The sequence below is a fragment of the Felis catus genome, chromosome B3 (genome assembly GCF_018350175.1).
Source record: "Felis catus isolate Fca126 chromosome B3, F.catus_Fca126_mat1.0, whole genome shotgun sequence".
Lineage (NCBI taxonomy): Eukaryota > Metazoa > Chordata > Mammalia > Carnivora > Felidae > Felis > Felis catus.
In genome coordinates this window covers 137,209,333-137,228,358 of record NC_058373.1, presented here as the reverse complement: position 1 = coordinate 137,228,358, position 19,026 = coordinate 137,209,333, and the positions used below count along the sequence as shown (strand labels likewise).

Below are 19,026 nucleotides of genomic sequence, written 5' to 3'. Positions count from 1 at the left end.
AAGGTGGCTGCAGGCTGCAGAGCTCCGTGGCTGAGGGGAGGCCCTCGCGCGCCCCCCCCCCCCCCCGCTTGCTCCCATGCCCCCCTCGGGCGGCCTTGTCTGGCCTCAGGCCCTCTCCCGGGCCACAGGGACATTCCATTCCCCTGGCAGGGGGTTGTCCGCCGGCCTGTTTCAGTCGCGTCCCTCACCTCGCACCTCTCACCTGGGGTGCCGTGGCTCTTTCCAAGTTTCCAGAGATTTCCGGTGAGCAGAATGCGGACACCAGTGCCTGCTTGGCGTCTCTCCTTAGTGACGTCTCACACGGATCACACCCTAAAAGGACCCCCCCCGCCCCGTCCCCGCCTCCCCACAGTCTTCCCACGTCCCAGTACAAGGGGCCTCTAGCTCCCCCGCTCAGCCAGGACCTGGGGCCATCCCCGTCCCCTCTTTCAGTCCCCTCCCCTGCTCTCTCTCTCTCTCTCTCTCTCTCTTAAATAAATAAATAAATAAACATTATAAAAAAGAATATGAGTCATTCAGGGCCCTCTCCTGCTTGGAGCCCTGCTGGCCTCCTTGTGGCCTCCCTGGTGCAGAAGCCCCCATGTGGTCTGGCCCTGCCCACCTCGCGGCTGGGACAGCAGACAGCGGGGGCCCGAAGCTCACTCCTGGAACACAGCTGTCCCTGCAGAACCCACAGCCCCCAGCTTGTACCAGAAGAAGGGAGGGTTTCGGCTTCCTTTACAAACAAGGGAACCTCCCAGAACGTTCTGTCTCGGGCTCCAGTCTGATGCAATCATGGGTGAGTCCGCACCTTTGTTACACTTCTGCCTGCACGTCGTGTGGCAAGAGGCCTCCCCTGGTCCTTCCTGGTGGAACCGACCCTCCTCTGACTCACCCAGATGTGTCCCCGCGCCTCTTCCCCTGCTATCCCTGCGACTGTCACTTCTCCCATCTCTGCCGTGAGACCGTTGGCTTCTGGCCAGTGGGGACGCACTTGCTGCTGGCTCCCTACAGATAGAGCTGAGAGTGAGCAAGCAAAAATGCCTCCAATCCCTCTGGGGCATACTTATCCTAAAAAGTGATTTATTACCTGGGGTTCTTATTAATCAGGGCATCCTGGATGTTATCAGCAGCCCCGCCTGCAGGGCGTGTAAAGGGGTGTCCCACCCAAGGAACAGAGAAGTCTCCGGCAGTGACCTGAGGACTTGCAGAGGCACAGAATCCTGTGGAACCAGCTGGCCATCCCCTCATTCATTCATCCGACGAGAGTCCACTCCGGGCCAAGCCCCGTGCCAGGCACTGGAGTGTAGAAATGATTCAGGGCCCTCACGGACCTCGTGGTCTATAAAGAGACCCAAACACACCGAAAGACAGTACCTGTATGGTGTGGAAGCTGTTAGAAGGAGGCATGGGGAGCTGGGATTCCAGGGCCGGGCTCGGGGGGCATCCGGAATGCTCCCCAGACAGGGACCTCTGGGCAGAATCCTGCAGAAGTGTTCTTCGAGCCGTTAGATGCCCAGCCCCAAACATTTCGATTCCTTGGGTGGAATCAGGAATATGAACTTTCAACCAGCTCCCCAAGTTATGTTTGAGAAACGCTTCTGCAGGGTCAAAGCTGCCTCCCTTGCCTGATTTGCTTCTAGCCTTCAAACAGCCTGGCCCCCGGGTGTCATTACAATCGTTTCCTCTGTGCAAGAGAGGCGTGGCCTTGCTGCGTGGGCCTTGCTTGCCCACGACCACCTTGCTCGGCACTTGTGGGAGCAGAGGCTCGGACCCACATGTCCCGACCCACCTCTCATACTCCTTCACCCCCCACTGCCCCCCTCCAGATCCACCTCCCCACCCCGGCCTGGGGCCCTTACCATCTGGGAAGGAATGAGACACGTGATCAAATCCACAGATGGTACCCGGCAGCCTCTGTGGGAGGCTGAGGGAGGAGCAGGGTCTCAGAGAAAAGACTCTGGGGGACCCCCACCCCCGACCCCCAGGCATAACCGTGAATGCTCAGCTCTCAGCATAATGGCGTTGGATCAGCCACTGCGCAGCCACCGCTCTCCAGCAGGCTGGGTGTGCACGTGCATGCGTGTGCACACGTGTGTGTTTGCGTGTGCGGACGTGTGCACAGACGGGTGTAGGTAGGAGTGTCTCCTTATCTGTACTCCGTGTGTCTCCGTGGAAAATCACGCTGGATTCTCCGAAGGGGTCCAAGGACCTGGAATTGGGGGTCTGTAGCTGTTGCTAACTTAGTGCCGCCTCCCTCCCACCTCGTTGCTTGTGGAAAGGTGGGAGATGGTCTGTTTCGGGGTGCGGTTCCGCGGAAAAGTGGAGAAGGGCACTGATGTCACCTGTTCGCCATCCCCAGTCCCTTGCAGCAGGTGACTCTCTGACTTTCTGTTAACTGAGATGAAACTTGCAGAGGGTGGAGAGCAGTGTCAGGCATGCGGCAGATGGCTTCCATGTGCTACCTGGTATTATCCCTGTCCCCCCCTCTCCGCCCCCCCCCCCCCCCCGCCGCCAGCACCTTGCACAGGGACACGGGTGTTGGTGGAGGCGCGAGACTCAGCTCTGTGAACAGGACACACTCTCCCACCTCTGGGTTGTTGTTCATAGTCCTTGCCACTTCCATCCTGCTTCTCCCTCGGATCTCGGCTTCGAGGCCACCACCTCGGAGCTCCCTCCGGACCCCCGGCTGCAGAAGGTCTCCCCAGCTGTCTCTCTAGGCGCCCGTTCTCTTCCGTAAGTGGCCTCCTGCTTCTGTCTTTACAACCCCGATCCCATTCCTATCCCTTCATCTTCTTTTCTTTTCTCGCTTCTTTCCTCTTTTCTCTTCTCTTTTCTTTGACTTTTTTCCTTTGCTTTTTTGTCACATTTTTCTAAAGAAAACAACTTTTTACGTTGAAATGACTTGAGATGCATGGAAAAGGTGTAAAAACGGTGCAGAGAGTTCCGGTGACAGAATCGTCTTGTGTAACCATGGCGTAGTCATCGACGCGAAGACGTGAACGTCGGTATGGTGCAGGTTTATTTGCATCTCACCAGTTTTTCCACTAATGCCCTTTTTTCTCTTCCCGGATCCCGTCCAGGAAACCGCATTACATGTAATTTCCACGTCTCCTCAGTCTCCCCTGGGCTGTGACAGTTCCCCGGGTGTCTCCGGCGGCTCGGGCTGCTGCTCAGAAGACCACAGACGGCGGCTTGTAAACAACAGAAATGTACTTCTCACACTTCTGGAGTCTGGAGGTCTGAGATCAGGGCCAGCGTGGTCAGATGAGAACCCTCTTCCCGGTCACAGGCTTCTGGGCGTGCCGTCCCACCGGAAGGAGTGAGGGAGCTCTCTGCGGTGTCTCTTATAAGGGCACAAACTGCTGGTCGCCTAGGTGGCTCAGTCAGTTAAGCATCTGACTCTTGATTTGGCTCACGGTTCATGGGATCGGACCCCGGGTGGGTCTCTGTGTTGGCAGTATGGAGCCTGCTTGGGATTCTCTCTCTCTTTCTCTCTCTCTCTCTCTCTCTGCCCCTTCCCATCTCTCTCTCATGCTCTCTCTCTCTCAAAGTAGATAAATAGATAAATAAACTTTAAAAATATACGTGTATATACAAATGCCATTCATGGGGGCTCCACCCTCATGATCTAATCACCTCCCAAGGGCCCCACCTTCAACCCCATCCAGTTGGGGGTTAGGGTTTTGACCACTTAGGGTAACGGGCGTCAGATCTCTCCACTGACCATGACTCCCCATCCCTCCCTGGGCTCTGTTTGTAGAAGCAAGTCGCTCAATCAAGCTCAGGTTCCTTCGCACCTAACACCAACGAACATGCATTGTTTACTCTTCTTTCCTATTTTATTCTTTGTTATTTTTTTTTATTTTATTGCCTGTCCACACAAGAATGGAGCCCCACCAGGGCAGGGACTTTTGTGGTGTTCTTCGCTTATTTGCAACACCCCGGACGGTTCCAGATACACAATGGGCATTCAGTAAACACCTGTGGACGAACAAATTGTCCTCGCCAGTTTACAATCCTATTTATCTGGTTGTGTACCTGGTTATGGCCAGAGCCCGCGTCTGCTGGATGCACCGCTGTGCCCTTGTACGGCTTCCATGCCCGAGTCCCCTTCAGCACCCACAAACAATGGCCTTTGGGTGAAAGAGCTAAGTAAGCGAGAATGGGATGGGCAGGGCTGCTCACTGGGTGGGAAGTGTTTCCTCTTGGAGCCCAAGGTCATTTTTCTGGTCTGAGTCTCTACAGAAGAGGTGGGGGAAGGAGTCCTCGGCTTAGCATGGTCTTCCACGTTCTGGTGGCAGGGGGGTCGCAAGGGGGAGGTCCCGAGAGTCCATGTGGCCGGAGGGGGGGGAATAAAAGTGCGTTGCCAAGAGCAAGACTGACTTGGCAATAGCTGCAGGAACTCAAAGGTAAGCGACTGTCACGGGGTACGTTGTGTCCCCCGCCAAGTTCATTTGTTGAGCTAGGCCCCAGCACCTCAGAATGTGGCTGTACTTGGAGGAAGGCCCTTTCAAGAGGGGACTGAGTTAAAGTGAGGTCGGTAGGGTGGGCTCCGATCCAGTCTGACCGGTGGAGGCCGCGAGACGGAGGAGGAGGTTAGTACACCGCGAGGGAGGACCATGTGAGGGCACAAAGAGAGGAGGCCATCTGCGAGCCCAGCCAAGGAGAGGGGCCTCAGGAGGAACCCGGATCTCAGACTCCAGCCTCCAGGACTGTGAGAACATTAATTTCTGCTGTTAAGCTGCCCTGGTCGTGGTACTTCGTTACGACGGCCCTGGCAGCCTAACACAGTGGCTAAGAAAGAGGGTCCCGAGGAGGACGGTCATGCCTGCTGCATGTGAGGTCCCGCAGACCCATTCATCCCCTTAGTTCACCAGACAGGATGGACGAAGCCAAGAGAAGAAAGGGCGGGCGGGGCTCCGGGGGCGCAGGTGTATGGGTGCGCGCGCGCCCCCTAGAGGGCTGAGTGGGGGCTTGCGCTTACCTGCCGGTGGGAGCCTGAGGGACACAAGGGGTTCAGGGGGCGCTCAGGGTGTGGCCCGGGTATTCAAACGACCCTGAAATCGGAACGAGAGAGAACAGGCACCAGCCTGGTGGTCCGGGTCCCTGGGGCACTGGTGGCGGCACTGGTGGCGACCGAAGTCCCGCGGTTCCCACACTCTGCAGCTCGCTCAACACCATTCCCCAGCCCTTCCCTCTGCTGGAGTCCCACCCCTGCGCCCAGCCTGCCGTCTGTTGCAGACCTACTTACTCCTCCAGACCAGCTCTGCACCACCTGTTCGGAGAGAGCTTTCCTGACCTCCCCCCCCCCTTACTCTGTCTCTCTCTGTCTCCCAGCTGCCATATCATTTGTTCAACGATCCCAGGATCGCAAGACAAATGGACTTACGTGGCCCGCAATGACGGTCAGTTGGGAGCTTCAGCAGTGACAGGCAGCGGCCCCAGAGCCCATCCCAACCTCACACACAGTACCTGTTTGGTGGCCATGTGCCCAGTGACCTTTAGACAACGCTGGACCTTGGCCTTACACTCATCAGCCAGGCAGGGCCTACCCTGACCTTGGACTGGCAGGGCAGACAGTGAGAGAAACGTCTGCCGGGGCAGAAAATGCATTTTGCAAGGGATAGGCACACAGGAGCGGGCGTGACCCCACGAGGAGGCCCAATCCTAAAGCGCTGTCCTGAGTTCGAAACACAGAGGCAGGTGAGCGCTCTGGGGCCAGCTGCAGCCATCTGTCCCGCCATAAGCCAACACCTGTGCCATCCAGGTCCCAGAGCCTGAGCTTCTCACCGTCCTGGGTCTCGGGGCAAACCTTATGTCCCGTCTACGAAATGGGTGCCCTGATACGCTGTGCAGGGCTGTCCAGGGATTCAGGAGCTCACACAGATGCAAAGTGTCCCCAGGGGCTAGTGTCTCCATTCCAGAGTTACTTCCGTCGGACATCCAGTGTTTGCAAAATGCTTTATTGTTATTGCTGACACTAAAACGCACTCTCAGTCACCAGTATCTTCAACTGATCCCTCTAGTATTTGCAACAGGCCTCCGTCCTCCCGCCCCCAGCCGACTCCAGGAGGTTGTGACTGAAGCCACAGGATGGTTTTGGTGCTGTGATGGGCCATTTCCACTGGCTTTTCTTCAATGACAAGTAGCACTTGAACGTCTTAAAATCCACCGTGACTGGCACGGAACACCCCAGCCTCCTTATATGGTGTCAAGGAGCCTTCAGCCCTTGAGCTGACCTTGCGTTGTGTATATGGGGGAAATAGAGGCCCAGAGAGGGACACTATTAGCCTTATGTCCCACAGCTGGTTAGCTGGGACAGAAGCCCCATTCCGGACTCCCATTTCAGTGTTCTTTCCAGCAGATAAATGCAACCACGCACGGGAAGCATGATGGATTTTAAACCGTGATGAGGTGATAGCCCGTATTACTAGCAGGTGGAGGACTGGGCTTGGAAATACGTTTCTTGGTAGAGATGTGAACCGCAGCAATCCCACAGAGCTTTGCGGCACCGGGCTGGGCGTCAGGTGCCTGGGCTGTGGGCGCCTCTCTATCGCTAACATGCTGTGTGACCTTGGGCAAGTCAACCAGCCTCTCTGGGCCTCAGTGCTAGACTCCGCTGATGAAGGGCGAGGGCAAGACCGAACGTTCTTCTTCAAGGCACCCCCACGCCTTGCGGTTGTGTGAGAAGAAGCAAATCATCAGCATATCAGTGCTATTATCGTTATTACTTGTAAAAACTTCAGTAGTCAAGGAAACGGAACCTGTGTGGATCAGCTCCCAGCGGATAGATGCCACAGAGCCTTCACCTGCCACCACGGAGGCCTGTGGCCTTTCAGGGGAAACACCCACCTCAGGGGTGGGCCACTTTGCCAAGGAAGAGAATGTTCGTGAAGTTCTCTACAATGAGCATGATAAAGGGCCTGTTGAGGATGACCTTGGGAGAGCTAACTGGGGCCGACCTGAACATGAAGACGGTCTCTGTGGCTGCAGCCGCTTTGGTCCCCGACTCGTCCACCTCCACCACGGCCTTGTGCACCATCTGCGGAGGAGACATCGGGTGTCACCGAGCCACCGGGGCTGGAAGATACCATCACGGGAGCCCGCAGAGCTTCTGCCTGTGGCGTCACCGTCAGAGTCTCCGTGCGGCTGCGCCCCAAAGCAGGCAGCACACGGGACGATTGTGTGGCTAGGATCTGTGCCTGGCGGTGACTGCACATTGGGCCTCCAATTTTATGTAGAGAAAAGAGGCTCAGAGAGGTCACGCAATTGTTGGAGGTCACACAGCTAGTGAGTGAAGGAGGTAGCACCTGATTCTTAGTTTTGATGGCTTCATTGGGGGGCTCCTTCCCCTAAGACCCATTGCAAACAGGATAAGACACAAAGGGTACCTTTGCTTCTTGAAGGGAAGAGAGGAGAGTGAAAGAGAGAGGGAAAATATGGAATGGAATGGAATGGAATGGAATGGGAGGGGTGGAGTGGAGTAGAAAGGAATAGAATAGAATAGAATAGAATAGAATAGAATAGAACAGAAATCTCTGAAAACAGGGGCTCAGGAGGTTCTGAGCTCACCTCAGACACCTGGATGTTGGAGTGGTTGGTGATGCCAGTCAGGTCAGCATGGGAGGTGAAGACGTCATTGATGCCCAGCTTGGGGAGGACTTTCTCCAGCTGGTAGGAGCCCTCAATGGAGAGCTTGGGAAGGTAGAGCTCAAGCTGCCTGGAAAGAGGAGAGGAACTTTCCTAGACTCTTCCAGAGCATCGGCTCACTGAGCTCATATCCCCGCCATCTCCCCTCGGCTTCATAATGACCCTTCAGCCCCCCATCTAGAGCCCCCCCCACTCTGCACTGGGACCTGGGCTGCCCCCAGAGTTCCCCGCCCACTCCGATGGCACCCTCGGGACACAGGGCATCCTGCCCTGCTCCCCCCAGCCCTGCCAGGGCCCCGGAGGCTAAGACTTCACGTTGTTTCCCTGGGCTTTGAGGCAGCCCCTGGGCTGGGAGGAGTCCTTCCCACTCCCCCCCGTGTCTCTGTGGCCATGTGCAGGGTCAGGCTGGCCCCACGTCATCTGAGGAATACCTCTTTGTGGACATCTTGAGCCACGTCCTCAATGTCTTCTCATTCAGTCCATTCTCCAGCCGCCCCATCCTGCCCTGGCTGGGGAGAACGAACAGGGCGGTGGCGTCCCCTTGGTAGGGAACCCCCACCACCCGGCAGGAGAGGCTCCGGTCCAGGAAGTAGTAATACAGGTCTTTGTGCTTCATCATGGGCACCTGCACCACCGTCTCCGAAGTCACGTGGAAGTCCTGCTTATGAGTGTTTTTGTGGTCGAAGCTCGTCTCCCACTTAGCTAAATATTAACATGGAAAAAAGGGAGCAATTCTCAGCCACAGATGAAAAACACAGAGACAGCAAACGCCTCCCTCGAACAGACCTCACCCTCCTCGGCGAAGTCTCCTCGGTGGCGGTGACCGCCGAACCCTGGGGAAAGAAAGGCTCGCCTTTCTAGAACTTTGGAGACATGCCTGAACTTTCTGTAGGGCTTTTCCTTCTGCGTGTGCAGAGCCAGGAGGCTGGTTTCCATGTCTTCGGAGGCCCTCAACCGCTAAGGTTGTTTGTTTGATTCTCTGATGTTACTCGAGGTCAAACATCCAAGGGAAGAGGGTAAAAAATATGGACGTCTGACAAAGTGACACTCTGTCTGGCTGAGTTTTTCTGTTCTCCGCTCTTTTCCCGTTTGTGGATTTTGATCTAAGTGTGGGAGGGAGGTTTGTAAGGTTCCTGGAAATACATGATTCTTCCTACTGAGAAGCCTTCACGCATAGTTACTGCTCTGTCTGATTCCTGCACTCTTGCGTCAACGGGATACAAGTAGTTGCTTCCATCTTCTTCATAGTCATCAAATACGGAACCCACCCCGGTGCCCCACTCGGCCTCTGTCACACCTGTCCCCTGCAGCCTGGTGTCATAGACAGAGCCCTGCACTAGGGGACAAGAAATCTTGGAATCCCAGCTGGGTGTTCGCCATCCGTGCTCATCGGAAGAGGGGAGGTGTTTAACAGGGTAACTAGTTTCCTCTTTCCTCTCTCCCTCCCCTCCCCTCCTCTACCCACTCCTGCCTTCCCACCCTCAGCCAGACCCCATACAGGCACCGAGGGGCTCAGCGTGTAGAAGGAGAAGCAGACGTGAGCACCGAGTGGGGGAGGGGTGTCCCCGAGAAATGTCAGGGAGGGACCAGCTGTTATGGAAGCGGGGAGAAGACTCTCCAAAGGGACAGGTGCTTGTTGAGAGATTTCTCCGGCCGAGGGAATGGCCCCGAGGAGGACGCTCCCCAAGGGAAGGTATTCCAAGCCCCCCCAAGACCCACGGTCCTGCCCTCAATAGCAGTATGGTGGCCACGGCGATCTCATGCTTTAGAACCCATGTGGATGTTATGGACCAGGGCCCATGGACAGGACCCAGCACTTCCTCAGCGGAGGAAACAGCGGCCTGGTGTAGCTGACATCACCTTACACCATAAAAAGATGCTTGGCTTCCCCTCTCCTGCTTGTTGGCCTCACTCTGTCAGCAGGCGCCAGAAGGGACTAAATCTACGCCCACTCCTGTATGTGCGGGAACGGGGTGCTCTCTTGACCAAAGCAGCAGAAAAGAGAGAGTTGAGGCTCGAGCGCAGGGGTCTTACCTTTAAAGAAAATGTAATTCACCATAACCATGACCTCAGTGCTATCCAGGTCCTTAACTAAGTCCACAATCTTGCCTTCAGTTTGTTTTGACACGTAGTCGTTGATCTGCTTCTGGGCCCCTGCGGGGTCCCCAAAGTGGGCGGGGAAAGTGTCTGCCAGGTACAGAGTCCTCACGGCACTCAGGAAGGCGTCCTGGACGGGCACCGTGGGGCTGATGAACAGAGCGTTGCCAAGGTTCAGCCGGAGGCCCTTTCTGGGCCGGGCGAGCTCCCCCAGCAGCTGGCGGAAGGAGTTGTGGAGCCCCTGCTCCGAGCCCGCCTGGGGACCGAGGCCCAGGCCTTCTAGAATCTGTGCCTTCGTGTCGGACCGGGCCCCCAGGGACAGCATGGCCAGGGACGCGGAGATGCTTAGAGGGGAGAAGAAGATGTTCTGGTCGGGGGCAGCTGTAGCCAAGGCCCGGTAGAGGTCGAAGGCAAAGTCCCCGCTCATGGGGGCCACCGTGCTGACCACGGGAGCCTCCTTGACCCTCTTCTTTGTCTCCCGGGAGCCGTGGCGGTGCAGGGTGGCCCCGGGCGGGCTGAGGAACATCAGGCAGAAGAGGAGGCAGAGCGGCATTGTGGCTGAGCCCCGTCCTGAAAGGGAAAGTGGGAAGGTGTCCTCGGAGAGGAGACCGGGGGAGGCGGGTAAGGCCGGTACCCCAGAGATGTCACCACCCAGCGCACAGCATCCATGGAGACGATGAGCCCGTGAGGTTGGGAGCGAGGGTTTAAGAAGAGCCACAGGGGCTCGAGGGCAGAGACCGGGGGATGTGAGGGCCTCATGGCGGGAGAGGAAGGAGAAGGCGGAGGGTGCAGCCCCGAGGTGGGGGCTGGCCACTGGGGCGAGAATGCTCTCATCCGCACCAGGGTGCGCGTTACGGGGAGGGGGGGACGTGGGGCTGGACGGCGTTCCTTGTTCTGCCTGATCAGCATCTCTGAGAGGGCCACGGCAAGAGACGCCTGCTTCCAAAGTGGCCTGTGACTGTCACTCCAATCCCCTGGGGGTAGCATTTGCAAGGCCTCATGGTCCTTCCGTGAACTCAGACCAACTACGCCCCACGGACCCCTCAGAACTGCTGGATTTATCCCTGTTTGCTCAGCAAATGGACATCGAACATCATGGCCGGCAGGGGCCAGGCTCCAGAGGCTCATTCGTGACCACTCGGATGCCAATCAGCCCCTTTTCTCCTTCCCCCCCGGGGGTTGCTCTAGGACCCTGCGGCCAGCCTTGCTCCTCATCAGAGCCCCTCCCCCGCTCCCTCCACCCCACCCCCCTGTGAGGAAATCCTGCCCTCTTAATGTGAGCACCCAGACTCCCCCCCTATTCTGTGATGGCCGAATTGTGTTCCCCACACTCCTGGGTTGAGGTCTTAACCCCCAGCACCTCAGGACGTGACTGTATTTGGGGAAAGTGCCTTTAAACAGGTAATTAAGTCAAAATGATGTCTGTGGCCGGGCCTTGATCCCATCTGACTGGGGTCCGATGAGAAGAAGAGATGGGAACACAGCTTCACACGCACACGCACGGAGGGAAGGCCGCGGGAGGACACAGGGAGGACACCGCCATCTGCAAGTCGAGGAGACGGGCCTCAGAAGGAACCAGCCTCTCCGGCACCTTGACCTGACTTCGGGCCTCCAGGCAGTGAGACAGGAACCTTCTGTTCTGTGGTGCTTTGTTGTGGCGGCCCAGCCGACACCTATCTCCTTCCTTCCGTCCCCCAGACGAGGACGCCCTCGTTTCTTGTGTCTCCTCCGCCCCCTACGTGGGCCCTGGCGGGTCTTCAGTCCCTCCTCCCCCTTTCCTCCCTCTGGTCCATCTACCTAGACCCCTCCTCTCCAACCAGGAGTGCTTCCTGTGCCCCAGAGGCCTCCCGAAGCCCCCTGTGTTCATAGTCCCCTGCAGCCCAGCCTCCTGGGCTCAAGTCTCAGCCCGGCTGCTTCTTGTGAGTGTGGTTTGGAGCAAGTCACCTACGGCCCCGTGCCACTGTCCCTCACCTGTACAATGGAGGTGATGACGTGAACCCGTGTCGGCCGTGGCTGGGGGCTTTAAGGACTCGACATGCCTGAAGTGTCGCAGCAGGGCCCCGCGCGGACCTGGTGCAGTAGAGTGCGAGCTGTGGCTGTGGCAGCTTCCAGCCACCCCCCCACCAGAGGTCCCCATTTCCTCTGCTGTGCGCGTGGGGTACGCGCCCCCAACGCTCTCGCGCCGGCCTGCCTGACCGCTGACGGCAGCCTTCCTCCGGGGTGAGAACTCCCTCCAGCTGGGTCTTCTCCCCCCTTGGACACCATGTCATCAGGTCCCCAGCCTCAGGGCCCTGCCGGAGTCCCGTGACCCACGCAAACCCAACCCCCAAAGGGCCCCAAACATCTGCATTGGACATCGCGTGCAAAGTGGCCTGCTGAGGTGGTGGCCGGGGCGCCGGTGAGCTTGGGCCAGGCGGACCTGGGCGGCCGTTGTCTTTGAGCGAAGCCCAGCGACTTGAGCAGGCCGCGCTCGCCAACCCTGGCCTCCAAATTGCCCCTGAGCTCATAAAGGAACCCCTTTTAGAATGTTCCGTCCGCGGAAGCTGCGGCCACCCAGGACCAAAGAGAGCAGCCTTTGGTTCCTCGACCAGAGCCATTCTGCAGATGGGTAATCTTAAGCCCAGAGAGCTTGAGTCACTGGCTGATAGTGGCAAAGCGTGGGCCCAGACCCGGTGCTGATGCTCAAGGCCGATGCTCTAAACCGCCACACCATTTGGTTTCCCCACATCCCTGCCCCCCCCCCCTTCTGTGTCACAGCCTCTCTGTGTCACAGTCCTTGTCTTCCCGGCCTCAGCAGCCACCACTATAGCTGCTAATCTGCAGATAATTAAGAAACAGGGTCCGGGCTTCCCAGGCTGACACTCCCTTATTGTTTACACGCTGAGAATGCCAGTCTTTCAAGGACACGGGTGGTTTAATCTCGGGGCCCTTTAAAACAGTCTGTTCTGCAGCACAATATGATCCCTCCTGCAAAGTGTTAGAACCATCACCGTAGCGAGATCCTGGTGGACAAGATACGCAGCTCTCCTCCCCCTTATTATCAAAGATTAACCCCGAGCTCATGATCACCCTAAAAGAAAGGCCTTCAAAGAATAGTTGCAGGCACAGAGGGAGTTTCCTGCTTGGGTGGGGCCTAGAGGCAGTTGACTCCCGCAGGAGAGTTCTGGCCTCCTGTCCCTCAGCCTGCCTGGTGGCCTTGGACCAGTCGCATCCCCTCTCTGGGCCTCAGTTTCTTTACAAACAACTCAAGGTCTGTCAGTTGCTGTGGCCGGTAACCCTTCTTCCCTCCACTGCCCCCCACGAACACCAGAGGTCTAGGCCTGATGGGCCAGAGCCCACAGAGTCTCCCTGGGGAGTGGGGTCTCTCTGGAGGGGACCCCAGCCTCACTCACTCTCCTCCAGGCTGCTGGTGGGGACCTAGAAACCTCTCTCCATTTGGGCCCGCTCTTATCTTTTGTTAAAGCCAGTATTTAGAAAGGCCACTCTACAAATATCACTACATTCAACCGTCAACAAAAGTGAACATTATGGGCACCGTTTCACAGATGACTAAACTGAGGCTTAGCAAAATGGACTAGCTCGTGCCAGCCGGTGAGTGATGATGGAACCAGGATTCGAATCCAGATTCCTGTGTCTGGTGGATCCACTGCCTCTTGTCTTCCTTTCGTGGCTCTAAGAAGTAACAGCTCTCGGGGGCGCCTGGGTGGCTCGGTCGGTTAAGCGTCCGACTTCGGCTCAGGTCACGATCTCACGGTCCGTGAGTTCGAGCCCCGCATGAGGCTCTGGGCTGACGGCTCAGAGCCTGGAGCCTGTTTCAGATTCTGTGTCTCCCTCTCTCTGACCCTCCCCTGTTCATGCTCTGTCTCTCTCTGTCTCAAAAATAAATAAACGTTAAAAAAAAATTAAAAAAAAAAAAAAAAAGTAACAGCTCTCCTCTTCTCCTGTAGCTCATGGTGAGTTTCCCGGGGTCTCTCGCACGCCGTTCACCTGTATTAGCTCATTTCTACGCCTCCACAGCAACACGGAGTCGGTATCATTCTCATCATTGGTACAGAAGAGGAAACAGAGGGTCAGAGAGATCGCTTCCGAGAAAGTGGAGGCCTCGGGGTGCTCATTTCATGTTTCTTACGTTTAAGCCCAGGCTGTGCCATCCCGCTGCTGGGCCTCTGGTGGAAATGACAGAGTTGACAGAGTTTCATGCCAACCTGGACCCGGGGGTGAGTCTGCCTCGGGTCCTGGGAGCCTGGCTCTTGGGAGACCAGCTCTCAGCCGGGAGACCGGAGCCGGGCCTGGCCGACCCCCTCCTGATGCCAGTGTTTCTGCAGAAATGCCCCACGGGTCCGAGGGAGGGGGGCAGATCAATCAAGTCCATCTGGCATCCCGGGCCAAAGTGACTTGAGCCGGCTGGGGAGGGCAGGGGGTGGGCGGGTGCTGAGGAAGTCCTCCCATGGAGCCCACCGTCCAGGGATTCGAAATCTGTTGCATTTACTCCAAAGGTTAGGCAACAAAGTCCTACCGGGTCAACTTTGGACTCTGCGGTGGGAGGTGTGGCTGAGGAGGTCTGTCCGCTGAAAAGGGAGATGTACGACTGAGGGCCCAGGCAGGGAGGGAAAGACAAAACCCCAGGCTCCCCTGGATGCTTAAGGACCGGACGCCGGGGAGCTTCCTGGGAGCAGTGACCTAGGGAACTTTCTTCACCTCCCTCCCCGTCCCCAGACCACCTGCAAGGCTTGTCGGTTTCTAGCTCCAGAACGGGTCTCACGCCTGCCTGCCTCTCCCAGTTTTCCCTGCCACGTCCTTATAGAAAACCTTCCGCCTTTCACCCCGACCACCCCACACCTCCTCCTGCCCCCAGACCCATTCTACACACGGCATCTGAAGGATTCTCCCTCAGTCCCCGACTGGGTCTCAGCGCCCTGCCGCCTAGGGGTGCCATTGCCAGCCTCCGTGTGTGGGGCAGGACCTAGCCGATCCGTGCGATCACGACCGGGCCCCGTGTGGTCTGGTTCCACCCGGCTCTCCCCAGCCTCAGCCTGATCTGCTCTGTCCTTGCTCACGTGTGTCCTCCGGGTACAGTTCTCAGCTCAGTAGACAAGCCCCGTCACAGTCCTGAGCCTTTGCACGCCGTGCTGTCCCCTGGAACCCTCTGTCAGCCTCCCTGACCACGGCCAGCTTCTCCCTGGGCCTCAGGCCCCTGCTTGAATGCCACTTCTGGGTGATGCCGTGGCCCTGCCTGGCCCTCCCTCTGCAGTAGCATTCTCTTATCACGGCCCCTCCGTTTCACTCACTGCTCCATCAGCGATGGAAATGCAACCCCACATCGTGCCTTCTTGTGTCCCGGCCTCTCTCCCCGACTCGAACATGCGCTCCTAACAGACAGGACCCGCATCGACACCTGCTCTCACCGTGAGATTGGCAGTCAGCGATGGTGCTCAGACACCTTTGTGGAAGGAATGAATGAATGAATGAAGTCCTTCCCTGTGGCTCAGAGGTTTTAGAACACACGCTGGATGCGGAGCTGGGCTGGGCACCCAGGGCTGAGCCCTCCTGGCCCCAGGGCTAACTCTGCCAGGTGACCTTGAACACCTCCCACCCTGCTGTTCACCTTCTGTTTCCTTTTTCTTTTTTTAAGACCATCTTCCTGAGGCGCGACTGCCATACGAGAAGCCACTCCTATTTACCCTGCACACCTGCGAAACCACCGTCACCACAAACACCCACCACGTCCTGACCCCCCACCCCCCGCCCCACCCACCACCTTATTCTTCATGCTGCGGCTTCTTGATCAGTGAACGGGGACGTTGGTCAGGGGTGCATCGTCCCCTTTTATGGTTACATCTCTTGCCAAGGGCCCCGTCCTTAGAAACACTGAAAATCACACTCCTTTTGTGTCTACGTGTTGCCTATTTCACCAACAGCCAAACGGCGTCTGGCCCTCGAGGAGCCACTGTGGTCATTCTGGGAGGCAGCCCTCCGGGCAGGGTGGCCCCAACTGGGGGAAACAGGCAAACGGGTACGTGATCGCTTCTCGTGATTGCTAAAGGTCCGAGATTGCAGGCACAGAAAACAAGAGAGACAAGCGACGGCCTCCGGGGAACCCGCCTGTGTGCCACATACCCTGTCCCCACTATGTCATTTCTGAGTTTGTCTGCCTCGGCGCTGTTGGCATTAGAGGCCGGGGTATTCTTTGTCGTGGGGGCTGTCCCGTGCCCTGTAAGGGGTTTAGCAGCGCCCCCGGCCTCTACTCTACTTGCTAGATGCCAACACAGCCCTCTCTCCTGTTGTGCCAACTAAACATGTGTCCAGATGTTGCCAGACGTGCCCTGGGGACAAAGGCACTCCCGGGTGAGAGCTACCGTATCACTGGACCCTCATGGTCGCCACGCAGAAGATGTGATCATTTGCATCTCACCTACAAGGAAACTGAGGCGCAGCCAGATTTAGAGTCGTGCCCGAGTTCACACAGCTGGGAGAGGGGCACACAGGCCCTGGCTCCTTCCCCCCGCCACTGGGGGAATTTTCCTGTTCACTCTGGGACAGCACCAGAGCTTTGAAGCCCTCCAAATCCCATAACCCTAGCCTCCTGTCCTCGCCGTTCCACGCACACCCTCACGCCCCCGGGCCCTCTGTCTGCCCACGGCATCTGTACTCACCCTGTCCCATGGCCGAGCGTGCACACGGCGCAGGTGACAGTCCCTCACATTCAGTGTAAAGCAGAGAGCCTATGGGGCAGGAACCAGCATTTGTCGCTGACCACAGTCGGGCTCTGACTCCGCCCCCCCTTGGCCCAGCCCTGTCCTGTCCCGTGGGTATTCTAGCCAACAGGCAGGCTGCAGGGACAGCCACCTGAGCTCTGACCCGGGCTCGCTTCCCCACCGGCCCCACACAGACCCCCGTTTGCTTGCAGTGGCACAGGGTCCCCAGGGGAGCGACCCGCTGCTGGCATTCCAGACACAGGGAAAGGGACACCCTCTGGCAAACATCCCTTTCTCCGGGCTGATTCCTCTGTCTCCTGCAGCCACTTAGCTCTACATCGGGGGGAGTGTGGTGTGAGCCTAAGGTCCCCACAGTCCCCCACGTGCTTGCCGGATTCCTGGGCAGTGTTTACCAGATCCGTCCAACGGTGAGAGTCTGGTGGGACCCAGAGGGGCTGACCATGTCACAACGGTCCCCTCTCTGCACTAACAACTGCATCGAGGCTCGAAAAGATGAGTGGACTTTTCAGAATCAAGCATCAAATTAGGGACAAAGTGGGTCCGAGGGCCCAGGTCGCCAACTTCAAAGTCAGGGCTCTTACAAAAGGGCCGTATCTAGGATTTCCGTGGGCTCATCTGGACTGCCCTTTTCGACCTTGAAACTGGGGCTCTGAAACACAGCCCCACCCTTTCAAGAGCATTTCCAAGATGCTGGGGCAGGTGCTGGCTCAACCCTTATTTCATTCCCAAGGTCCCCATGGCTGCGGTTTCCTAATACCGAAGAGTCCCGGGTATGGCCACCACCCAGAAGTTTTGTGGGTGAACTGGGGTGTGGAGCTGGCAGAGGAGACAGGGTGGCGGGGGTGGGAGGGGGCAGGTATCGCCTAGGGACGCCATCTTGGTGTTCGGCAAGCAAGGGTCCCTCTACAACCTCTGTGACCAGGAGGGGACTGAGCTTGGCCTCAATCTGGAGATAAACACAGTCACTACCAGACGTCAAGCACTTTCTTTGGGCTCAGCACCTTCCCCACGTGCAGGAAGGTGGGTACCAGCACCCCCATCAAATCACTGAGGAGACAGAAGCAGAGAGAGGTTAGGCAATCAGCCCACAGGCACACAGCTAAGGAGAAGCGTTAGCAAGGGGGAAGCTTGGTGTCGTCTGTCCCTAGGCCATGTGACCTAGCGAAAGTCTTTCCTTTCATAACCTAGAGATTCCTAAACTATGTTCTGCAGGGTGGGAATCATGTGAACACCTGTGCCGGGATGGATACCGTGTCCCGCAAAGACATCCCCGTCCTGATACCCAGGACCTGTGAATGTCGCCTCCTGTGACTAAAGGGACTTTGAAATGGGGTGGGGTGGGGAGGAGACTGTCACAGATTACCCAGGTGGGCCCTAACTGCAATCACAGGGGTCCAGAATCAGAAGGCGGCGACGTGATCACGGAAACAGGAGAGAAGGCTGCGACGTGGGGCCATGGGCCAGGGACCCTCAGAAGAAAGCCCTGCTGACTTCTCGATGTTGACCCAGCAAGACCCATTTTGGACCTCCAGAACTGTCAGCGAATAAATGCTTGTCATTTTAAGCCACTAAATTTGTAATAATTGATTACAGCAGCGACAGGATCCTGGTACAACCCATACCCCCAAATGGGCTCCAGCTGGAAGCATTGGGGAAAGATGGGGTTAACCAAGACAGGAAGGACTTCTCCAGCTGCTCATAGACACGTCCCATGTATCGCTTTCTAAGCCTATATTGTAAGGAATCTCTTGAGAATCTGGGGAAAGTCTGTGGCAGCCCCTGATTCTCCTTGCCACTCGGGAAGGGGGCAGAGGCCGGGTAAGTTCCGAAGAGAAAGGTTTGGGGGGGACGCTGGTCTCAGGGCACGATGCCCCGTGCGTTAGCCTGCTAATTAGGCTGCCATAACAAAATACCATAGACTGGGAGCTTCAACGGCACACATTTATTTTCTCCCTTTTCTGGAGGCTCAAAGTCCAAGATCAAGGTGACATCCCATGCGGTTGCTGGCGAGATCTCCCTTCCTGGCTTGCAAATGGCACCTTCTCACCTTGTGCTCACATGGGCTCTTTGTGCATAAGAGGGAGACAGGTGGTTCTGGTGTCTCTGCCTCTTCTTGTAAGGACATCATTCCTGTGAGATTAAGACCCAACCTGTATGACCTCATGGAACTTTAATTAACTTCCCTAAAGGCCCCATAGTCACATTGGGGGTTAGGGCTTCAACATGTGAATTTGGGGGGGGGCACACTTAAGTTCATAACAGCCACAGTGAGAGGGTAGAAGGGGCCAGTGACCAGAATATGGGAATTTAAAGACCCGTGTTGTTGGTGATACATTTATTTTTTGACTAACACCAAAAGTGACAGAGAACGCCATCCCCAACAGGTGAGTTTCACGCAGGGCAGAGGTGGGTTCTGCTCGGCCCAGCCCGCTGAGTGTAACAATGTTGAGGAGAAATGTCTTTCAATAAACAGGAGCCTTGGGGTGCCTGGGTGGCTCAGTCAGTTAAGCGGCCAACTTTGGCTCAGGTCACGATCTCACAGCCCGTGGGTTCGGGCCCCGCGTTGGGCTCTGTGCTGATG

At 57.1% G+C, this 19,026-nt stretch overlaps 1 protein-coding gene and 1 long non-coding RNA gene across 3 annotated transcripts; one reads left to right on the top strand and one right to left on the bottom strand.

The window, feature by feature from the left end:
• Nucleotides 1-5,929: 5,929 nt before the first annotated feature.
• SERPINA5 (serpin family A member 5) lies at nucleotides 5,930-16,525 on the bottom strand. 2 transcript variants are annotated; one of them, XM_006933079.4, is made up of 6 exons: nucleotides 16,383-16,506; nucleotides 11,701-11,799; nucleotides 9,667-10,299; nucleotides 8,064-8,334; nucleotides 7,555-7,702; nucleotides 5,930-7,024 (listed from the first exon to the last, which is right to left on the bottom strand). In XM_006933079.4, the coding sequence occupies exons 1-6, from the start codon at nucleotides 16,390-16,392 to the stop codon at nucleotides 6,836-6,838; spliced, it is 1,350 nt and encodes a 449-aa protein (XP_006933141.1). In that variant the 5' UTR covers nucleotides 16,393-16,506; the 3' UTR covers nucleotides 5,930-6,835. The 2 variants fall into 2 exon arrangements, with proteins under 2 accessions (XP_006933141.1, XP_003987999.2); XM_003987950.5 differs by lacking the exon at nucleotides 11,701-11,799 and having other exon boundaries at nucleotides 16,383-16,525.
• Nucleotides 16,526-16,585: 60 nt separating this feature from the next.
• On the top strand, nucleotides 16,586-18,013 carry LOC109501202. Its single transcript, XR_002159161.3, has 2 exons — nucleotides 16,586-16,852; nucleotides 17,836-18,013. It is a non-coding gene; the product is annotated as an uncharacterized LOC109501202 (long non-coding RNA).
• Nucleotides 18,014-19,026: the final 1,013 nt, after the last annotated feature.

Bases quoted from the DNA above. Each gene is read 5' to 3' on its own strand.
- SERPINA5 (XM_006933079.4), bottom strand. The intron at 8,335-9,666 runs GTAAGACCCCTG...GTTAATATTTAG, and splicing joins GAATTACATTTTCTTTAAAG to CTAAGTGGGAGACGAGCTTC. The intron at 7,703-8,063 runs GTATTCCTCAGA...TCCTCTTTCCAG, and splicing joins CTCAAGATGTCCACAAAGAG to GCAGCTTGAGCTCTACCTTC.